Source organism: Diabrotica virgifera, chromosome 10, assembly GCF_917563875.1.
Source record: "Diabrotica virgifera virgifera chromosome 10, PGI_DIABVI_V3a".
Classification (NCBI taxonomy): domain Eukaryota; kingdom Metazoa; phylum Arthropoda; class Insecta; order Coleoptera; family Chrysomelidae; genus Diabrotica; species Diabrotica virgifera.
In genome coordinates, this window is record NC_065452.1 from 113,465,367 (window position 1) to 113,489,623 (window position 24,257).

At 34.3% G+C, this 24,257-nt stretch overlaps 1 protein-coding gene across 1 annotated transcript in view; it reads right to left on the reverse strand.

The window, feature by feature from the left end:
• LOC114333287 (NGFI-A-binding protein homolog) overlaps window positions 1-24,257 on the reverse strand; it is a 242,064-nt gene that overhangs the window by 129,897 nt on the left and 87,910 nt on the right. The window contains exon 2 of the mRNA XM_028283144.2: window positions 1,437-1,866. Within this exon, the coding sequence (XP_028138945.1) occupies window positions 1,437-1,866 (430 nt within the window). The remainder of the gene's footprint in view (window positions 1-1,436; window positions 1,867-24,257) is intronic.

Here is a 24,257-nt window from a genome sequence, read left to right on the forward strand (position 1 = left end):
GGTTCAGATTCAGGACATGGCCGGTCTGTAACGGCACATGGTAAATAGTCTAGTTCTGTAAAAATATCTTTATCGTAAGTATGGAAAGATACCACATTTGTTAAATGCCGATATAATATTCTGCGGAGTTAAAGCTTTTTCAAAAGCTATTCCTACAAAAGATGCAACCTCATATATGGATACCGGTTTTCCAGGATGCTGCATTAACCAGCTATCTACGCCGGGGTCGTAAGCCAAACTAAATGGCTTGAAGACTCCTACATCCAGAGATTGCAACTTGTTCGTTGAATGCGGAGGAAAAGTTACAATCGTAACTCCATTTTCTTTAGCCAGATTCAAGACCTCTGTTCCTCTGAAAAGCTCCCTTTGTCTGATTTCCTAGGAGGATTTCTCGGTTCTCTCGATTTTTTCACAAAAAAAAACCTTAAAAATAAGTTAAAAATGAAGATAAAAAATAATTTACAATATGGGGTACAATGAGACATGTCTCATTTTTACCCAACAGGCAATGTCTCATTGTTACTCAAATGACCTTTACAACAACAAAAATTAATTTTCACCTAACCTTAAATCGAATCAATGGAAAAATATCTCTATTCATCAAATAATAACGCCCTGCATATTATCCATTCGCCAATGAAAGAAAACGTGGTTTTCATTAAAAATGAAAAAATACGTACCTTCAAAAAAAAAGAATTGGTCAAATATCAACACTCACTACCGATCGGAATCAAACTAAACACGTGGCTTGCGTGCAAACAAGAACCTCGTGGTCCTTACATTAAAAGCTAAAGCGCGCATGCCAAAATATTGACGAAAAAATCGTACAGGCAGCCAGAAATACAGGTGTCTCGTTGTTCCCCGTGTCTCATTGTTACCCATGTTCCCCATTTTAGAAAATTATTACAAATAAACTTGGTTTAAATGAGCAATAAACAACAAACATAACCTGAAAAGAAAATAGCGCAACGAATACCGCACAGCGTAACGGTTCCCCTAATAACGGCAGGCACTATTTCCAATAACGCAGCGTAAGCCAGATATCACATCTGCGCATGCTCTACTCAGTGGTGTCATGGCAAAATTAGCAGTGCCGGAACGCACTGCTAATTTTTGTTTACAAAACCTAAATTCTCTATTTATTTTTTTTTCTTTGCTTAACCAGTGTGGGAACGGCGTTCCCACGCGTTCCCACACCATGACACCACTGGCTCTACTGTCAAAATAACGAATGCTGTAATACAGTAAGTGCAAAAGTAACTCTGCAATATCTCTCTAGTGACTTCGCGCTAGCACGTCTGGGAAGCTACTGAACGGAGGAACGCCACGATGTTAAGATGGCTACGCTAGCTCCGTCCCTAGCGACTACAGATCAAAACGTAACGAAATTTCAGGATAGTCCTCGTATAATACTTGTTAAATTTGCGCAAACTCACCTTTTGTTGCTAATAGTTAAACCAGGGCTAGAAACTGGGGGTAAGGCACCAAGATCACCAGGAGATGGGGAGTATATTGTTCTACTACTATCACCGCTATCCGAATAAAATACATGATTACTAGTCACGCGAGGACTTGACAATTCTAGTTCAAAGTCTTCACCGGGCACTAAAGGTAGTTTAAACTTTGAGTGGTTGGTTACCCACTCTTGGAGGCTTTTCTGCAACCTTCGAACGTGAAGCGGCTTAGAAGCCATACCGACCAAAGACATTATTTCGAGAAATTCTTCTTCTCCGGCATCACACAGCTGTTGAACGTCGTCACCGCCCATTTCCAGAAGAGTGTCATAATAAAGTAGTAATGAGGCGTTCTGCATTACTCTGAACAGCTGCAATTCTGCTTGGTTGTTTGGATATGATGTAGGAAATACTGAAACAAAGAAATCACTGTCAAAATTTGTTTGCGAATAAAATTTGTTTTTTTCTACTATTTTTTAAACGAGCAAAAAACAAGAGTAATTACCAAACTCGAAGAAGGTTGGTCACTAAGGCAAGTTGCTGCAGATTTGAAAGTATATATAATTTCCATATGATCATATGGAAAAGCAAATTAAGATGGGTTCATTTTCACTTTATATCACGGTTAAGTGGTTCAAGAGGGCAGAAGATCTCCAAATAGCAATAAGGTGAGGATGTAGTAGATTATCTGAGAAAAGCTCCTTTTGCCACAGCTTAAAAAGCTAACAAAGAGACAGCGTTTCCGGGCAGCATTAGTACTGCACGTAGATGGATTAAATCAACTGGATTGATAAAATTGTGCAGCTACGAGGAAACCTTTTTTGACTGAGGATCACAAGAGGGAACGACCTACATTTGGTAACGAATTCATAAACTGTCAAACAACTTTTGGTCATTTGCATTTTCAAAAAAAAAAGTGTTTCAATGCAACGTTGCATTTTAAAAAAAAAGTGTTTCAATCATATAACAATGGTTGAATAGGAGTTAAAGGCCGAGAAATCATAGGTTTAATAAACGGTATACACATTATTTAAGAAATAGTGGAGGATTCTCGGTCAATGTATGGGGGTGAAAAAGTGCTGAATGCCCGGGCGTTTGTTCTCATGTAGAAGAAAAATTATCAGGATTATATTACAAACATTCTTGAGAACATAATGTTGCCATCAGTGATCCAGAGATTCCCTAATCCAGTTGCCCAGTCATCATCATCATCAATGGCGCTACAACTCTTGTGAGTCTTTGCTGCGTTTACTATTGCCTTCCATGTTTGTCGGTCCTGTGCCACTAATTCCCGTTGTCGCACTCCCATTTTCTCTAGATCTTCTTTGCCTGCACCTTTCCACCTTTTTCTAGGCCGTCCTACAGACCTTCTTCCATCTGGCCTTTCCCAGAACACATTGTTTATAAGGCGATTATCGTTACTGCGTATCACATGTCCTGCCCATCTGAATATATTGGCCTTTATATATCTGACTAGATTTTCTTTTCCGAATAGAGACTCTAGCTCGTTATTGTATCTGCGCCTCCATTCGTTTGTCACGCTGTCTCTGCAAGGGCCATATATCATTTGAAGGATTTTACATTCCCACACCAGCAATTTATTTGCTTCTCTTTTTGTTAGGGTCATTGTTTCGCTTCCATGCGCGACGGCTGGTCGTAGTATGGTCTTATATATCTGGATTTTTACACCTCGTGAAAGAAGTTTTGACTTCATTAGATGTTGCATTGCAAAGAAAAATCTGTTTCCTGCCATTATTCTCGTTTCAACTTCTCACTCTAATTTGTTGTCATTTGTGATTGTTGCTCCTAGATATTTAAATTCTTTAACCACTTCGAAGTTGTGATCGTTTATAGTGATTCTTTGCCTTATTAGCCGTCGTTCTTGTTTTGAGACGACCATGTATTTTGTTTTGTCTTCATTTATTTTTAGACCGATGTTTAATGCAGCTTCTTCAAAACTCGAGAAAATATCCTTAATTTCTAATGTTGATTGTGCTACTGCGTCTACGTCATCGGCAAAGGTGAGTATGATTTTTGCTCCCCGACCAGTAATGTCTGGTTTGATTTTGTGATATATTTTCCGCATAACATATTCTAAGGCCAGGTTAAACAACGATGGGGGCAACGAATCTCCCTGTCTCAGTCAAGAATTTACGCAGAAAGCATTTGATATTTTTCCCCCTATTCTAACTTGTGCAATGGAGTTACTTACACACATTTGTGTTACCGCAGCTAGTTTCTTGGGTACGCCGAGCTCGATCATTGCCTTCCATAATGTTGCACGATTAATTGAATCATAATTGCCCAGTGCATGAGTAGAATTTTTGAGAATGGTTGGAAGATAATTCTTCTGTGGCATTCTCGGACTACAGACCTTAACCCCATCGAAACTGTATGGGCAGAGCTGACAAAGAAATTAAATAAAATAAACCTTCGGTTACGGTTTTAAGCAACTGAGCAGGCATGGGAGAAGCTGGTTGAATATAACATGGAGAAATTGGTGCTATCTATGAACAGAAGATTACAAAGTTTTATTGACAATAATGGGGCTGTCAATAAATATCAATTGTGGTAGGTACTGTTTATCAATTTTTAATATAAAATAAATTTAAAATAAAATGGATAGTTTTAACCCAGACTTCCGTATTTTAGTTATTAAAAACATAATTCATTTAATTCAAAAAAACTTCTTTCTATAATTTCCATTTTGTTACATTTTGTAAAATAGATTTATTTTATTTTGATTTTTTAAATTTTAATCAACCCATTATGTGTCTGCCACTGGTAATTAATGTCACTTTGACGTAAAATGTGAGTTTAACCGAGGTAAAAATTCAAAAAATCAGCTACTAGATATGTAAGGGTGTAAAGTGTAAACCATTCAATGGCCGCAGCCTTATACAGTGATGAGTGCGGTAATAACCAGCAAAATTACGGAATAGACGGAAAACATAATACGTTGTGGTATAAAAAGAGATGAAACTAGTAGAGGTGGGAAATTATCAATAGAAACCTATAAATTTACATTATATTGATAGTTTCCCACCTTTAAGGCTGATTTATCTTACACCGGGACGTGGACGGCACGGGGCTTAGAACAATAGAAAGCGTGCGTCCTCGGTACTTCCCGGTGTCGCTCCGTTCCGTTATAGGATAAACTAACCAATGCTTTTCATATCAGATGATTCTTCAACGTGCCCCGTGCCGTCCACATCCCCGTCGTAACATAAATCCGGCTTTAGACGTATCGGAGTCAAACTGTCACAGGAGAATTTTATAAAATTCTCCTGTCAGAGTGACAATTTTCAAACTCCTCAGATACGTCTAAAGGTGATAAACTATCAATAGAATGTAAACTTATAGGCTCCTATTGATAATTTCCCACTTCTACTAGTTTCATATTTTTTATATTTCGCAACGTATTATGTTTCCGTCTTTTGAGTTATTTTGCCGGTTATTAGCGCACCCATCGCTGTATATCTATTAAATTTTAGTTGTTGAATTATACTTGTAACATAACAATAAGCTACAGAATCGAAATATTTTAAATTCTTCAATATTACACTCGTCCCTTTCTTTTTTAGCTTCGTACCATTCGTCTTTAAGCTCTCAAATCCAATTCTTCTTAAAATATACCCATTCTAAATTAATGAGAAATGCAGCTGTTTGTAGGTTTTATAAAAAATCGTTTATATTTTTCGACCAGAAGCGCCTTTACTAATACGCTCCTTAAATAAAGTGTGTCGCCGTAGATGGCGCATTGCGAATAATGTGTGAAACACTCTGACGCCATATTTGATCCAACCATAAATTTTAAACTCTTTTATATTTAAAAAAATTCTAATTATTCCCTTTTATGTGGCATTGCAATTCCGTTAAATTAATTCTTTAATTCATATAGAAAACGTATTCTGATTTTTTTACAAACTAACTACATAAGTCTTCTTAGTAGTTATAGTCAGTCACCAACAGAGGGCAATACGGTAGGAAGCCGAAAAGAAAATTTAATATATTTTTGAAAAACGATCTGAAACTGTTTTCTTGTGGCATCTCTAACGTCAAATATTATTGATTGCGATTGTAATGAAAACTACAATTTTGTTTTGTTGCTTTGCTCGTTTTCAAAAAAAAAAAATATTTAAAAAATAGTGAGTGTGTTTTTATAACCGAAAGTTGCTAATTAGGGTTGTTTTTTCAAACTTGACGGGTGACTTACTTTTGCATCTCAGACATTGGTATGAGATGATTATATTATAACGAACTTCATCAAAGACCTTATTGTAATCGATGAAAAAACACTTAGGTACTTGTTGATTAATATCCATAAATTTTTAAATTCTTTTTTTTTTTCTTCTTCTACCTTAATATTGGCAATTTCGCATGTTTCTGTTTCTTTGGATTGTGATTTCATGGTATAATGTCACTCCATCTTTTCCGTGGTCGACCCACACATCTACACGACAGCGATCGGTCTCTCGCCATCTTGACTACCACATCGTCTGTCATTCTGCTTCTTTGATTGTTTCATTCTCTCTTCCTATTCAGTATCCAGGAGCTTATTTTTCCATCTTACCTACGTGCTGTTCAGGTTTCGTCCAGGCCCGCCGAGAGGGCGGTACAGCCGGTACATTTTACCGGGGCCCGGCGATGTAAGGGGCCCGGCGTCGACCAGACCAAAGACGTAATTTTCTGTTTTTTTTTGTTCTTCACTTTATGTGCATATTCAGTAATAATGATAATTGACCTATCCTCTCTTTTTAAGAAGCCAGGAATATTAATAAAAGAATATTTGAAATATTTGAAAATTACTAAAAACATCGTATTTTTCTATTTTCTTTGCTTATAACTTCAAAAGGATTCATTTTTAAGCAAACTCGTGCGGAAATTAAATTAACGATAACTAAATTTTCTCTTCGATACGGCTGGTTAAAAATGTTTTAATTTATTACCCTTGATGCAAAATAGACGAAAATAGAAATAAATAGAAAACATGAGAGAAAATAAGATTGTTTTTAATCAATGATTTTCAACCACTTTAATTTCACTTAGTACTTTCATCATTCGCCCAGAAAATTTTTGTCATATAATAAGTCCACCAAATTTCATTAAAATCGATTTAATAGATTTCGCATAATAATTCTAAATTAAAAATATTTAAAACCTTGCACGACAAAAACTACACCATATAGAAGTTTGCCATTTTTTTAAATATAAAAAAGCACTCTACTCTATATAATTATCTAACGTGCTTTATAGAATTGAAATATGATGATTTGGGTGACCTCTATGTAAGATTTACAAGAAATTAGAAATTCATGGTCTCCATTGTTGAAGAATCTAAATTAGTTGCCAGCAATTATGGAATACATCCAGAATTTACATCAAATAAAGAAAAATGATGCAAGAAGCCGGCGAATTTTTTGATGATTTGCCTTGGCTTAGTAATAACGCTACTGATAATTTTGAGCCCGGCGCAATATTTCGCTGTGAAATATTTAATATTGTCATAGATTATTAAAAGCAATTTAAAAAAAAAGATTTAATGCGGTAAACGAAATTCATTCACTATTTAACATTTTGTGGACATTCCGAGATGAAGATGACCATATTAAGAAAAAAAAATTGATAATGACATCAGTGAAGAATTGATAGATGAAATTTTTCCTTATTTGAGAGTGACATATTATAATGATAATATTGGTGAATCTCATATTTCTCCAATAGATTTACTTATTAAAATTAAACATCTCAAATTGGAGTCATTATTTCCTAACGTCGTTATTGCGTTAAGAGTATTTTGCACATTACCGGTGAAAGTTGCAGAAGCGGAAAGACCCTTTAGTTTTCTTTCTCGCATAAACAATGTTAGGATATCTATAATGAAACAGGATTCGTTAACTGGCCAAGCAACTTTGTGCGTTAGGAATGATTTGATAACATCATGCGATTTTTGAAAATGTAGACAGCTTTGCCAATCAGAAAACTCAAAAAGCACCTGTATTACAAATATTTTCACTATTAATATAATCAAAATTTAATAAAATTTATAGTTGAAATGTTTCTTATTAGGTATGTATTTATTATTGATAATTTTATTCCTAGAAAAATTAAACATTTTTTTTTTGCTCTTCGCTTTATGCCGGGGGGAAACTCTTCACTTTTTGCCGGGGGCCCACTCTTCACTTCTTACCGGGGCCCTACCAGTCCTCTCGGAGGCCCTGGTTTCGTCACTTCCTTTCGATCCCTATCAGTGTCCTTCTCATTATTCTTCTTAATATATTCATATTTCTGTTTTCTCTAGCATCCTTGTTTTATAGTTTTATAAATACTTGTCTTGTGTTGTCTTATTATTCTTATTCTTATTCTTGTTATGGGTTCTTGTTGAAAATTGGTACAATAAATTCAAATACACGGGATTAGACTTGGTAAGTCCTAGGTTTTCACATTTTCACCCACGTGAATGAATGTTCTATATTTCAGTCGAAGCAACTACTTAATTTATAAATAAAGCCGGTTCAAAAGATTTAATCAGTAGCTAGTGAAATTAGTGCTCAAAATGAGAAAAGTGCTCTGCACAAAAGATCTGAAGTTAGAGCTGAGGCTGAGAGTAAGGTTAGCTAGGTGCTACGTTTTCTCGACTTTGTTTTACGTAATGGAAGCTTGGATCTTAAATGCGGCATCAATGAAAAAACTGGAATCATTTGAGTTGTGGGTGTATAGAAGAATTCTAAAAGTATCATGGACAGAACACGTCACAAACAAAGAGGTTCTGAGAAAGATGCATAAAGAAGTGAAATTCTTAAATACAATCAAAACCAGAAAATTGAAATATCTCGGACATATTACACGTAGAGAGAAATACAACTTGCTCCAACTCATTATGCAGGGAAAGATTTAAGGAAAAAGAAATAAGTACATGGAGACGCAGAATATCGTGGCTGCACAACCTGATAGAGTGGTACGGTTGTACATCAAATGAACTTTTCAGAGCAGCCGTCTCTAAAGTCCGAATAGCTATAATGATTGCGGACCTCAGTCGCGGAGATGGTACTTGAAAAATAAGAGTGAACTTAGAACCTGAACTAATTTATTTGAACCCGCCTTGTCAATACGCGATCATTGATATATCATATCATATAATATGTCTGTTATAGCTTTGAGATATTTTTGGAAAACTTACGGTCACAACTATTTTACTGGATGAGGTATTAAAACCGGAACCTTATATTTTAACTCGTCTTTTCAATACGCGTTCATAGATATCATATTATGTCTAGTTTTGAGATATTTTTGAAAAACGGGTCAAATCATATAATATATTAATCATATATTATCATATCTATAGGTATCCCATTTAAACGATAAATACATGTCACTTCCGGTTGTCAGTTGTCACTCCAGAACAAGAAGTCCCAACTGAAATTATTTACCCTTACCTACTCCCTTGCCCTATTTAAGTACTCTTATTTGACACTTTTTTTTTTCTATAACTTCCATAATAACGATGTTATTACGGACGGACGGAGAGACGTAGTGTGACTGGTAGCTCTTTCAGAACGACAGACTCAGTAAAACACAGGTTAAAAACAAAGTAAATATTTATAGGATATTTATATACAGATCAAAATAAATAAAATAAAATATCATTCTATCTTCTGCAAGGGAAAATAACATCATACTTATTACGGTCATCAAAACATAATAACAATATTAGAATAATACAACACAATATAATATATACCATAGCAATCACGCTAGATGGAATTAATCTATCTACACATTCAGACTTGGAGCTTATCACATTTCAATCCAATGCGATAACAACCAAACAGCGACACACAGTCGCCCATCCATCGTCTCCCAATAGGAGGTGGAAACTGGCCTATACCTCTCAGTGCGGATACGGTTACGGCAAAACGCCTCGTCAATATGTAGGCGCCCACTTCGGCAAAGTCCCGACTCAACCCGTCGCATCTATGCCATTGAGCTCTTCTTGATTCAGTACGTCAAGAAGAACTGATTTTATGATTCTCCTCGCTCGTCTTAAATACGCTCTCGGTGCCATCTCTCCTTCGGTTTCGCCTAGTGGTTGTATGTAGAGGGGATGCACCAACATGGATGCTCCTTCGATCCTCTATGGTTGACCTGCCGAACGCCAGCTCTGGGCATCATATCATTACAGTGGATAATTCAATGTTTTCACCATTTTTTTAATGATGTAGAATAGGTGAAAACAATAACGCTTCTATATTCTAGAGTGACCATAGAATTACGAAAACTCGAATTCAGTAACAGTAACATAGTTGTTGCTTTTAATTTAAAAGCCATCATACAAGCAATTGGACTTCTCAATTCCTAGGTTTTCACCCGACGTGACCGGAAGTTGAACCGTAAGTCGATATTTAAACTCTTCATGTAACTTTGTGTCGATTAATATATGATTTGACTAGTCTTGAATAATTCTTGCCCAACTTTCTATCATAACTTTTTAACCGCAAATGACATCAAAACCAGAACTAAATATATTCGAGCTCGACTTTTAATGTGTAAATTAATATATCATGTTTATTTTTCTGCGACTATGGTGTGGCACTTTTAACCGGAAGTATATCTTTTTCTCGTCTGGCTATGACGCGTTGAATAATATATCGCTTATACTATTTCGGCTACTTTAAAACAGTGGTTTCGGTTACAACTCTGCAACCGGAAATCGTAAGTTAAATTTATCATATTTATTACCATCTTTGAGTTAACTGCATTCATCGATGTGAGTCAAGCTTTTGACAAGGTGTGGCATCAGGGACTACTATATAAACTAAAAATTGACCTACGCCAAAACATGTATGACATACTATACTCATACCTAAAATAAAGATATTTTTAGGTTAAATATGAAGACGAGATAACCGGTCTACATCTCATAAAGGCAGGCGTTCCTCAAGGTAGCGTTCTTTGGCCGATCCTGTATCTACTATTTACCTCCGATTTGCCTACGGACAATAAAGTACATACAGCCACATTTGCAGACGATACCGCAATAATGGCGTTACATTCAGATCCCGTTGTTGCAGCAGACCAACTCCAAGAAAACCTAAATAAAGTCCAGAAGTGGACTAAGAAATGGAAGATAAAATTTAACAAATCCAAATCAAGCCATATTGTATTCACTAAATGTCATAGCGATTCTCCTCAAATATCACTCAACAATGCTCCCCTTCCAACGGTAGATACTGTAAAGTACTTAGGCCTACATATGGACAAGAAACTCACTTGGAAAACTCATATATGAAAAAAAAAGAAAACATCTTGATACCATATATTATAGAAAATACTATTGGTTGCTCGGAAGAAAATCCCAGTTGTCGTTGAGAAATAAATTACTAGCATACAATGCCATTTTCAAGCCAATTTGGACGTACGGAATATAGTTGTGGGGCACTGCTTCAAAATCCAACCTAGCAATCATGGACCGATTTCAAAACAAGGTGTTACGAGCAATAACTGATGCGCCGTGGTTTGTAAGCAACAAAGACATCCTATAAGACCTTCAAGTGCCAACTGTGAGTGAAGTGATAGTGTCACACAGTGATAAATATTTACAGCGACTAGAAAACCATCCAAATGTGTTAGCGCTAAATTTATTGGACAATAGTCAACAAATTAGACGCCTTAAGCAAAAATTTCCATTAGATTTACCATTCTTAAGTTAGAAACACTAATTGTAAACGTAATTGTAATACTCATGTAGAGTAAATATTTATTGAAATATTTCTCTTTGCGCCATTGTAAATTTCATTAAATGTGTTTATGGTCTGCTTTTTTTTGACTGATTGCACAGTAAACAAACAATAAAAAATCTTTGAGTTAATGGCCTTCATTCGACACCTCTTGTGTCATTATATCTGTTCTAATAACAGATGAGTTGTGTTCACAAACAGACAGACGGACGGACAGACAGGACTGAAACCGGAAGTATATATTTTTTCTCGTCTTTCTAAGGCGCATGGAGTAATATATCTTTTGTACTATTTCGGTGACTTTAAAACAGTATTTCCGGTTGCAAATCTGGAACCGCAAGTCCAAGGTTAAATTTCTCACCTCTAATACCATCTTTGGGTTATAAGCTTTCGTTCGACATCTAATTTGTCATTCTATCTGTTCTAATAACGGAGGACTTGTATTTAAGGACGGAGAGACGGACGGACATACAGACATGAAACCGGATGTACCTATATATTTGTTCTCGTCTTGCTAAGGCACGTCGAATAATATATCTCTTGTACTATTTCGCGAATTTAAAACAGTATTTCCGGTTGCAACTCTGGAAGCGGAAGTCCGAGGTTAGAGTCCCCTCACCTTTAATACCATCTTTGGGTTATAACCTTTCATTTGACACCTCATTTGTCATTCTATCTGTCCTAATAACGTTGTGTTTAACGGATGGAGAGACAGATATGGATATTTCAAGGTTTTTACATTTTAATGGTGAAAACAAAACTAATGTTGTCAAATAAAAGGACACCGCACACATCTTATGGAAAATATAATATCATTCAAATTCAATAAAATTTATACGAATAGATTCGTTTTAAATTAACGGTCAATTCTTATCATTGCTCCAACTCTTAATTATGATTAATTACGGCGCAAATTGCAATTAAAGTTTATCGAAATCACATTTTTGGAGTCCATAATCGTGTCAGTTACAATCACTATTATTGCTCTGGGTGCTATTCAAAACAGCTTAAGCCCCGCTAAGCCTAAGCGGATTAGTGAAACTATTATAATAAGATGCTTAAGAGCCCGAGAAGATTTATGAAGTACCGATAATTTGGGTATTTTAAAATATTTTTTCTCTCTCTAACTTATGTACCTACCCATTTGATTTCAGATTGATTTATATCAATTTCTGCTCTTAGTATTGAAAATTAAGAGTTGGCGCAATGATAGGAATTGACCGTTAATTTGAAACGAATCTATTCATATAAATTATATTGAATTTGATTGACATTATATTTTCCATAAGATGTGTGCGGTCCTTTGATGTACCAACACTATCATTCCTTAATAAAACTAAACATAAGTTTCAATACGTAAATTTTTCAACAGCTCTTGAGTCCTCCTTATTTTCGTAAAGCATTACGCTAAAGCTAGAGGTTTCGTAACCACCACCACTTTTCTTGTTTTATGGTCATTCCTGACCTGCACTTTTATCGATTTCTCAATTGTCGTTGCACTCTGTCTGCATTTCTGTTTGGGTAGTTTTTTATTGTGAGACCTGCGCATCTCCAAAGAAATTTAAGGTCGACTATTTTTTCGCATTGCGAGAAAATTGTGGTGGCTAACATTTTATTAAGATTTTCACTCTATTATATACTTTGTAACTTTTCAATTTAAATATTAGGAACATGCGTTTTACAAACAATAATTTAAAAAGGTTCTCAAACTGTTTTCTTGTGGCACGTCACGTTAAATACTAATGGTTAAACGGGATTAAGCCACTTTTTCTTCTTCTTTTTCTTTAGGGACCGTCTTCTCTAAGGAGGTTGGTAATCATCACAGCTATTTTCACTTTTGAAATTGCAACTCTGAACAGTGCTGGATTACCTATTAGGCAAAGTAGGCAGTTGCCTAGGGGCCTCGGTCCCGAAGGGGGCCTCGCAGGCCCCGAAACGAAAAAATAATAATTAGAATTAAATAAAAACTATAAATCATATTATGTTGAAAAATTCAAATTTCGAGCAATACCATAAAAGTTATGGTGGACGTATAAAATTACATTACAATGTATACTTTTGTTCACATAGAAAGCCCATTCTAAAAAGAGTAGTCTCTGTGGTTGCGTCTATCTATTAGCGGATTAGCTTTTCAAGGTGATACAGGGATCCTTGATTCACAAAATAATGGGAACTACTTAGGCATTTTAAAGCTACTTGCAGAGTACGATCCTTTTTTACTCCCATTTATCTAAGTATGGCAATAAGGGTACTGGAAAACCTTCTTCTTCTTCTTCTTCTTCTTCTTCTTCTTCTTCTTCTTCTTCTTCTTCTTCTTCTTCTTCTTTTTTAAATATCTGTGAAGTATGAAGAAGTAATAGAAGTACTGGCAAAACACGTTTTGAATACAATTGTTAAGAACATCAAGGAAGCGAAATACCACTCCTAAAGTGTCGATTCAACACAAGATTTCTCTCATATTGACCAGTTGACTATTATGTTAAGATATTTTAACGGGTGTCCACTTATATTTTCCCCAATTTTAACTGCCTATAACTTCTAAATGGCTTAACCTTTAACTACCCGGGCACCAAGTTATAACATAACTACACGGGTGGCGTACTTTATACGCCACAAGAAAATCCACTTAAAAACAGCGGATTTGTTTTTTTTTTTTTGAAAAAATACACTTAGTTGTTTATTATAAACCTTATTCGGCATCAGTGAATACTTGGAGTTCCTTACCAGTAAGCCCATTGGGATTTATAACTGGAATCATGGAATAAATGGATTACGTGATAAATAAAATTACTAATAAAAAATTGTTTGAAATGTGATTTTTTGCAGGAGAAAAAGTATTGTTTATAAAGAAAAATAGATTTTGTGCCATAATGACTAAAAAACAATTGAAATATGTACTTAAATTACTACAGTGGAACCTCGATAACTCGGATTAATCGGGACCGCGGCCGATCCGGGTTATCGAAAATCCGGGTTAGCCGAAGAGCATTGTAAAAATTAATAAAATACGGTATACTTATAGATAAAGTCCGTTATAATTAAAACAACATGAAATATATATATGCATATTACACATCTAACTTACCTATTATAGTTGTAGTATAGACAGTATAGATAGAGTATTGTTAATTTCTAGGTAAAAAAACTCAGTCAGTTTCGGTTGTGTCAATTTCGTCTGCCATGCGATGTTATGTTATTTAAGAACAGTGGCTCTTTCATTGTTTAAAGTTTAAAAGACCATTGTTCTAAAAATAATTTTTTAAAAGACAGTTGAAAATAAATAAAGGAATAAAAGGTGCCTGTTGTTTGCGATAGCCCGATAATGGATAATGAACGTTCTGCCGCCGTGTGCCATGAGTCATTTTTACATTATATTATCGTCAAAACCAAGTTTTATCAATGAAACTCGATATTTTTAAGACATTCCAGAAGCGGCTACAGATAAAATGTTTTAACATAATACATACATTTTTATTGTTGAAATGTTTGTCTGATGAAAATCGGTCCGGGTTAGCCGGACTTCCGGGTTATCGGGGGCCGACTTATCGAGGTTCCACTGTACTTAGATTAATATAATCTTGGTGTATATTGTCCACCACCGGAAACAACAAATAATAAACTGTAAATTACGATCTTTCCAGAACGCCGATTATAACGAAACTAAAACCAAATTGTAAAGCACATTCCAGTGATAGGTTAGAGAGATAAGCAAGGTCAAAAATTAAATTTTTAAATATATTTGCAGTAGAATTCTTATATATGGCGTACAAAATACGCCAGCGCGTGTAGTTAAAGGTTAAGATAGAAGTATGCGGTTTTCGCTGAAATATTTTATTTTAGTAAAAGTTTTGTCTGAATGGATTAAGTTTTTTATATCGCTTTCAATTACAAAAAAAATTTCAGATTTTTAAAAAAACTTTGTTGACTTTTTTTAATGGAACACCCAGTATTTTTTTGTAAATTGAAAGAACGTTCATTCACCTATCCAGCAATATAAAGTTTTTTAAAATAGGTTGTCAAATGACTAAGTTATTAATTTTTAAAACGAGAGGTGCAATGTGGATATCACATAACTAAATAACATAACTAAGCAAATATTGATATTATGTTATGTGATATCCACATTGCATCTCTCATTTTAAAAATTAATTGCTCAGTCATTTGACAACCAATTTTAAAAAACTTTATATCGCTGGATAGGTAAATGACTTTTCTTTCAATTTACAAAAAAATATACTGAGTGTTTCAATAAAAAAAGTCAACAACGTTTTCTTTCAAAAATCCGTCATTTTTTATTTAAAAGCGATGTAAAAAAAATTCAATCCATTCAAACAAAACTTTTACTAAAACAAAACATTTCAGCGAAAACCGCATATTTCTATCTTGACTCGTTTAGAAATTATAGGCAGTTAAAATGGGGGAAAATATAAGTGGACACCCGGTAGTTCATTTGATGGTAAAGTGTATGAGCGTTTTCTCACATTCATACCCATAAGTAGCCATACTATCTTTCTTCTGCTGTTTTGCTGTGGCATTGATGTAAACGATATGAGGAGACAATCATACGAAAATCTTGCAAACATGTCAGGCAAATACTCAATAGTCTCTAGACCAATGTCAATAGTCTCTAGGCTCATTTATCTAAGATTAACAAACTTGCAATTTACATTCCTTGTGCCGAACACTCGCTTAATTTGGTTGGAACAAGTGCTGCTGAGAATTGCGTTGAAGCAATATCGTATTTTCGGTTTGTTCAGTCCGTGTACAACTTTTTCTCTTAAATGAAACGATCCTACGATGCTACCATTAAGCGATCCCATTCGCCACGATCTAGTCTTTTAAAGAACAGCAGCACTAGATGAGTGTAAGGGCTGATGAAACAAGAGCCTTGTGTAAAGGTTACAATGCCTTTAAATACGCTCTCCATACTCTTGCTGAAGATACTATTCAGAAAGCTGAAACGGTTCATGAGGCTAAGTGTTTGTTGAAAGAAATGTCAAAAAATGAAACATTTATAGTGAATGAGTTTTGGACAACAATTTTAGAACGTATCAACGCAGTCAGTAAATCATTACAGAGAGAATAGATTGAACTTCAAATTGCAGTTCAGCTTTTAAATTCACTTTTTTTAAATTCACTTACAATCTCAAAGAAATAATTTTGCTTGCTGCGAGTAGAAGACCTGTGGTCTATAATTCCCTGAATATTTCGACAGGAGTAAATGAAAGCGAGCTAGAAAACTACATTTTGAATATGCTAAATTCCAATGAAGTTTTTCTACAGGTTGGAGAAAAGTTGAAAGTTAAAACGTATATACCAATTTTGGATAAGCTAATTAATCAACTGAGTCGTCGACTGACAGCGTACGAGTTAACTTAGTATTTGGTGTTTTGTGTGTTTTCCAAAAATGAGTGATACTCATATAAAGGAGTGTCCTTCAAAACCACATGAGAACTATCCTGATTATTTTCAACCTGAAATTGAAGACGAACTAGTGCAGTTCAAATATTTTATACCAGCTTCAAGACTTGCAGGGAAAACAATTTATTCCTGATTCACAGTCATTTTAGGTTATTTATCCGGGACTGACTCTGAAACAAGTCGATGAATTATACCACTTTCTCAGATTGTTGAGCCAGGAGATGCGTCTTCTTCCAATACTTCGTTTTCCCTGTATTTTTTCCTGCATTATGGTTTCTTAGCAACACATATTTATCCCCTCTCATAACGTGGCCGAGATATTGTAACTTTCTTATCTTAATCGTACTCATGATTTCCTTTTCCTTTTTATCTTTCTGAGGACCTCAACATTTGTTATTCGGTCTACCCAACTTATTTTTAATATTCTTCGGTAGGTCCACATCTCGAATGCTTTAAGTCGATCGCTTATTTCTTTCTTTAAGGTCCAGGCCTCCACCCCATACAGCAGCACCGAAAACACATATGAACGTAATATTCTTATTTTGAGTTGCAAACTACATCATAATACTTTTCTCATCTTGTTAAATGTTGCTCTAGCTTGTCCATCTCATTTTTATTTCTTCTGTGTACTCGTTATTTTCATTAATAATTGTACCGAGATATCTGTATTTGTTAACTTTTTCTATTTGTTAACTTATTCTCTGCAATTAGTATAGTATCATAGGCATATCTGATATTGTTGATGGGTCTGCCGTTGACTTTTATTACAATTGCTACATCTTCGAGTGATTTTTTAATTATTTCTTCCGAATATAGATTGAACAATAAGGGGGAGAGTATGCAACCTTGCTTTACGCCTCTTTTTATCTCTACTTCCTCCGAAAGTTCTTTACCTACGCTGATTTTGTTGTTTGGTTAAAGTAGAGATGAGTTATTATTCTTAAGTATTTTTGTCAATGTATTTATCTTTAAGCAACTGTATAAGACAGTTGTGTCAGACCTTGTCGAACGCCTTATTGTTAATCAATAAAACAAACATAGAGTGGTTGGCTTACATCCATACATCTTTGCATGAGGACGTTAAATCCAAATAATGCCTCTCGTGTACCCATGGCATTCCTAAATCCAAATTGGGTTTCAGAGATGTCTTGTTCCACTTTTCTGAAAATTTTTAAATGGATAATTTTTAAGAATATTTTTAGTGTGTGATTCATTAGACTAATTATACGGTGGTCATTACATTCTCTTGCATTCGGTTTTTTTGGTAATATAATAAATGTTGATTTGAAAGAAGTTCACCTGGTATACGTAGACTTACAAAAAGCATATGACAGTGTGCCCCTCAGCAAACTATGGTCAACCCTACATCAAAGCAACATTAAACATGGTCTTATCAAAGCAGTCCAAAGTCTGTATAATGGAACGACTGCAAAAATTAAAACTGGATCAAGGATGTCTGAGGGATTTAAGGCCACGAAAGGATTGAAGCAGGGTTGTTGTATTTCGCCTACCCTTTTTAAAATTTATCTGGAACAAGCACTCAAGCTGTGGAAAAGAAAATGTAATGGCATGGGAATCCCTCTCAATGACGACACAACACTATACACTTTATGTTTCGCTGATGACCAAATTCTGATTGTTCAAGATCATGACGACTTAAGTTACATGACGCGGAAGCTAATAGAAGAATATAACAAATGGGGTCTCGAAGTCAACATTAAGAAAACTGAAGCCATGTGTATTGGAGGAACAAAGCAGTCCATTACATTAGACGATGGGGTAGAAATTAAACACTGCGATGAATACAAGTACCTGGGCATGAAGATAACTCAAGATGGAACACTCGATGCTGCTATAAAAGACAGAAACATGCAGGGTAGAAAAGCCATATCCATAATGAATGGCATTCTGTGGGACCAGAAAATATCTAAAGCGAACAAACAGCTCATATACAATAGGATACTTAAAAGTATAATCACATATGGCAGTGAAGTTTGGCCACTGAAACAAAGAGCGCAGAAAATGTTACTAGTAACCGAAATGGACTTCTGGAGAAGAGCAGCAGGCAAATCAAGAAGAGATCGGATACTGAACGAGAGAATACAAGAAATGATGGGAGTAACACATACAATAATTGATGACATAAAAACAAAACAACTGGTGTGGTACGGCCATGTACAGAGAATGCCAGATGACAAGATCCCTAAACAGATTTTGGCATGGACACCACAAGGAAGAAGAAAAAGAGGAAGGCCGAGAAGAAGCTGGAGGGAGGGAATTGAAAAAGAACTAGAGGAAAGAGAAATCCCTCCAGGTCTATGGTTAAACAGAGAAGAATGGCGGTTAGGAGTCGGAAGGCATCGGAGAACGCTGTAAACCGATAGTAGTAGTAGTAATAAATGTTGATTTGAGCCAATCTCTCGGAATAATACCCGTATTATATATGGTGTTATATAAGTCTACTAATACATTGATCTGATCTTCTGATATTAATTTAATTATTTCAGTTGGAATTGTGTCAGGCCCCGCAGTTTTATTAGATTTTACCAGATTTATTGCATGTGTTATTTCACCTTTAGTAACTAAATATAACTTGTTATATTTGGACCTATATAATGTTCCTCGCAATCGATCATACTATCCTGTTTTGTCCTGTCGTCCTTAAACTATTCTTGAAAGTATTCTCTCCATCTGTTTAGTTTGCCTTTGATATCAGATATTACATTGCTCGTCAAAAGTTAAGGATATAGAAAATTATTGCTCGTTTTCATAGTTAATTTTTTCGTGAACAGATTAACGGATTCCGCTATTTTTTTTTTATTATTTTAGAGTTTTCTTTAGTCTTCACACAGTTGTACAAAGGTTAACTTAAACTTATTTTTTGTGCTTATACCGGGTGGAAGAAAAGAAATGTTTTTCCAATGTTAAGTGTGTGACACCCTGTAGGGAGGACAAGGTACACATGTTATTATACATCGCCATCGTATTGTAGTCTTATGTTTTGTGAACATTTTATTTTTTTATGTCTCTGATATCTTTAGAAACAAAGAAGATAGGTGGTTTTACTCTTTAACATGTGTTTTAATTAAAACGAAACTAAATTAACAATAAAAAGTAACAGTTAACAAAACTTTAAAAACAGAAAAGTACATAAGGTAAACAGTTCTTATCGACAACTATAAGAGTTATTTGTCGATCAGGTAAGCGATATGCACAGCGCAACATAAGAGAAACGAGATTGTTTAATGGAGGCTCTGTGATGTTTTGGGTGGAATTTCCTTGAGAATAAGTACGGATTTGGTGTCTACGTGGAGGCTTTTTAAATAGCAAGAGGTACATTACACATATTTTTTCCTTTAAACACTGTGTTCCTTTTGCACTATATATAGGAAATAATTTCATCTTAGTGGTATGATAAGACATGGCATCCGCACGTATCGCATATGGTCAGTTAAAACACATATTAAAGAGTAAAACCGTCTAGTTTCTTTGTTATTAAAGATATCAGAGAAATTAAAAAAATAAAATATTCGCAAAATATGAGACTACAACATAATATCGAAGCATACCCACCTTTGCGCCTTTTCCTCCCTACAAGGTGTCTCAAATTTTTGTTTCCGTTAAAAAAAATGTTAAGCTACAAAACTGTCAATTTTCTTTGTTTCTTAAGATATCGGGGATTTAAAAAAAACAAAATATTCACAAAACATAAGACTATAATACGATTCTGGTGTATACTCACATTTGTATCTCGTCCTTCCTACAGAGTGTCTCAAACTTAACATAAGAAAACATTTCTTTTCTTCCACCCGGTATAAGTACAAAAAAGAAGTTTGAGTAAACCTTTGCATAACTATGTAAATTAAAGAAAAGTCTAAAATAATAAAAAAAATTAGCGGAATCCGTTACTCCGTCCACAAAAAAATCAACTTTGAAAATGAGCATTACTTTCTATATCCCTAACTTTTGACGAGCAGTTTATTTTACCATTCATATCAACCAGGATGTTACTATTGTTGGATCGTCTTATACCTGCTAATTTTTAAATTTTTTTGTACAATTCAAAACTATCATGATTTCTCTGTAGTTCTTCTATTTCCGAAAATTTGTCGGTTTACCACTTCCCTTTAGCTGCCCGTATTTTTATCCTGATATCCTTGCAGGCGCGGATACAGGGGGGGGTCAACGGGTCTATGGACCTCCCTATTGTATTTAGTCTATAAGTATTTTTTTATTATTTATTATTTTTTTCTGTTAACTCTAAACTTTAAATCATCAGTACAACACTAAATTACACGACAACCGCTTTCAAATAACTGAAAGAAGCCATAACATCTAATAAAACACCCTTCTCTGAAAAATATTCTGCATGCGCATTTGTTTGGGTACTGGTGGAACCATTAACCACGGAAATATTTCTCTCATTTCAAAGAATAACAAAAATTATATTTTAAAATGCAAATACATTACACTGGGTATAAACCTTATCTCATGAAAAGTCACGTTTCAAATTTGCGATACAATAAAGATATAAAAATTTGTATTTTACCAGATAATCCATGCGTACCTACCCATTGATGGTAGAAAGGTTAATCTTTATGGTAAAGAACGACCAGTGCGATTAATAGTCGTGAATTGTCTATCAATCCTTTTGATACCGTAGGTATCTGAAATTATATATTGTATTTTATCCTTAGAGTAAGTGTGAGTCGTATGTCTAAATCTGGAAAATATAATATTTGTAATTTAGGTAAGTCTGCCCCCCCCTATTATGAATTTCTAGATCCGCGCCTGTATCCTGGTGTGTGGTTTTGTATTCGTTTACATTTTTGTTTTTGTGTGATTAAGCCATAACTGATTGTAATTAAAATTACATTTTATAATTATTGATTAACGTTTCGATTTCTACTCTGGAAATCGTTTTCAAATTGTTCATTAGGACATGAACAAATTATACGAACATCTTCGGCGACTATTTCAAGAATGCATAAACACAGGCGAAATCCATATGGAATGGAAAACATCATGTACTTACTATACATAAAGAGAGAAATAAAAACAATTGTGAAAATTACCGAGAAATAGCTGTAACCGGATCTATGAGTAGAATATATGGAAAGGTTTTGAAGAATCGAATCGAGAAAGAATATTTAGATTCTAAAGCAGAAGAACAAGCAGGATTTCATACGGGTCGATCCACTATTGACCCAGTGTTGCCAATCGGCGGATAATTATCCGATTTGCGTACCTTTTTGAGAGTTGTCGTATCTTCTTCGCATCTTTAAATAAATCGGATATTTGCGGATATTTTTCAGTGTATCTACCATCGACTAAAACTTTCTCATCCATATATTCCCAACACCAACAACACATTAATTTTGTTTGGTTCCACCCAAATTTTTATAAATAGCCTATACTGGATGAATGTTAGTGACATCCGATACTTTTCATCTTTTGACAAAAGGGACATATGCCGATTTTTTTGTTTAGAATTTAAATGCACAAGTGTATCCACTTAAGGCATACTAATCCAATTCAAATTTCAAAAACCGTCTGCCGTCCGATGTTATTTATGAGTTTTTAGTGTTTAGTCTTTAAACTTATGAAAGCTAATTCACGCACGATTTTGTTTTATTTTCATTTTATGTAGTGCAGTGCTTAAGTGAACGTCTCGTCTGTTGAAATAAGTTTTGGTTTATGAAAATACTTTTTTATAATGGATAAATGGTTAATAAAAAACGTTAACGTGGGTAAGGTACTATGCAGAAAAGAACTTTCCGGCACAGAAACGTCACTTTTCTGCACACTACTGTCAGTTATTCTGTGAGAAAATATTAAGTTTGTTAACATAAAATTGTGCAAAAAAATGCATTTGGAATAGTAGTTGTAGAAAAATCTACTTATTTAAAACTAGTAATATCTAGATATCTACTAATGAACTCAAAAATCCTTCAAATTTTTTGCCTATAAAAATTATTTAGTCGGGTAATAACCCGACTATTATTAGTCGGGTATTATGGATAATAACTTTGATACCTTAATAACTACAAGACTGTCAAATACATTTCTATTGTTTTAGTTGTAATAAATCTTTGTTGTTAAAAGAGCGTAGGCGCAAAATTTCGGACCAATAATCTTTAAACGTATTCATTTTTTTCGAATCCTGAGAAAACTAATAAATATTTTTTAAAAATTTGAACGCTGAATGAAAGATTACATTATTACCGAGGGCTGAAAGTCCCTTAGAATAAACAAAATGTTTCTTTTGAATGAGATATTTGAAATTAAAAATCACACTCAATATTCTCTTTTCCTTTTACCCCTGTAACGTATTAGAATAAAAATTATAGAAGTCTTCAGGGACTTTCGGCCCTCGGTAATAATGTAATCTTTCATTCTGCGTTTAAATTTTTAAATATTACTTATTAGCTTTCTCAGGACCCGAAAAAAATAATGCATTTTAAAAGCATTGCCCAGAAATTTTGCGCCTATGCAATTAATGTAGCTGTAGTTTATTTTGTATTGATTTATTTATTATTTATTTTTCCAGTACCTAGTTTTAGGTAGTTATTACGTTTTAATAAAATAATATTTAAAAGTGTTTTTTTTTACTTAAATAATTATAATAAATTAATATAACAATCCAAATAATGAAATATTTAGATTTATTTATTTATTTGAATTTAACACTTACGATAATACAAAATACGAATAATATAATAATAGTAAGTAAATAGTATTTACATACATGAATTAGGTAATAATCACTAATCAGCTAGGATACGAGATTTTCATCTATAAACGAAAATTTTTAAACTGCGAAATAGAGATTCCAGTAGATTAAAGGGCCTGTTGTTCGAACGCTAATCAGAAATGGAATCAACTGATCATTATCAAATATTTAATTACTGTCAATGTCAACTTTGATTGGGTTGCTGAAAACATAATTGATTACAATTATGAGATTAATTGATTATTGAATCAATTATGTTAATAATTGTTACGTTAATTGATAATTAATAATTAATTAATCAATCAATTATGTTAATTATTATAATGATAATTGATTACAATCAACTGATTGGCGTACGAACAACAGATTATGTTATTTGATGGTTGTTAAGGCGACTAAAAGAATAACATTGGCAACATTGATTCTAATAACAGAAAAAATTTTAACCTAGCGTACCTTTTCGTGACAAATCGGATATTTTTCTAGCGATCATCGGATAATCTAGAGAAATGAGATTGGCAACACTGTATTGACCACATAATATTCTTCTTAGCTCAGATAATAGAAAAAAAGATTGCACGGAATCAAGAAATGCATATGTTGTTCATCGACATATCGACCTACGGAAAGCCTACGATAAAGTTCCACTGAAGAAGCTGTGACAATTAATGGAAAGCACCAGAGGCGTGCGGTCCATGGAAGCGAGGGAAACGCCGCTTCCCTATTATATACTTCGATATAACAAAATACATTATTAAGTAATATTTAATTATCAAAAATTTTCCCCAATCCCAGTAATCTACATATTATTATCTAGGCAATAGGCATTGAAAAATATTAAAAATGAATCGCAGAGGAAGGAACTCAATATGCACTATACACACAATTCAACTACTCGGTCCACCCCTGATA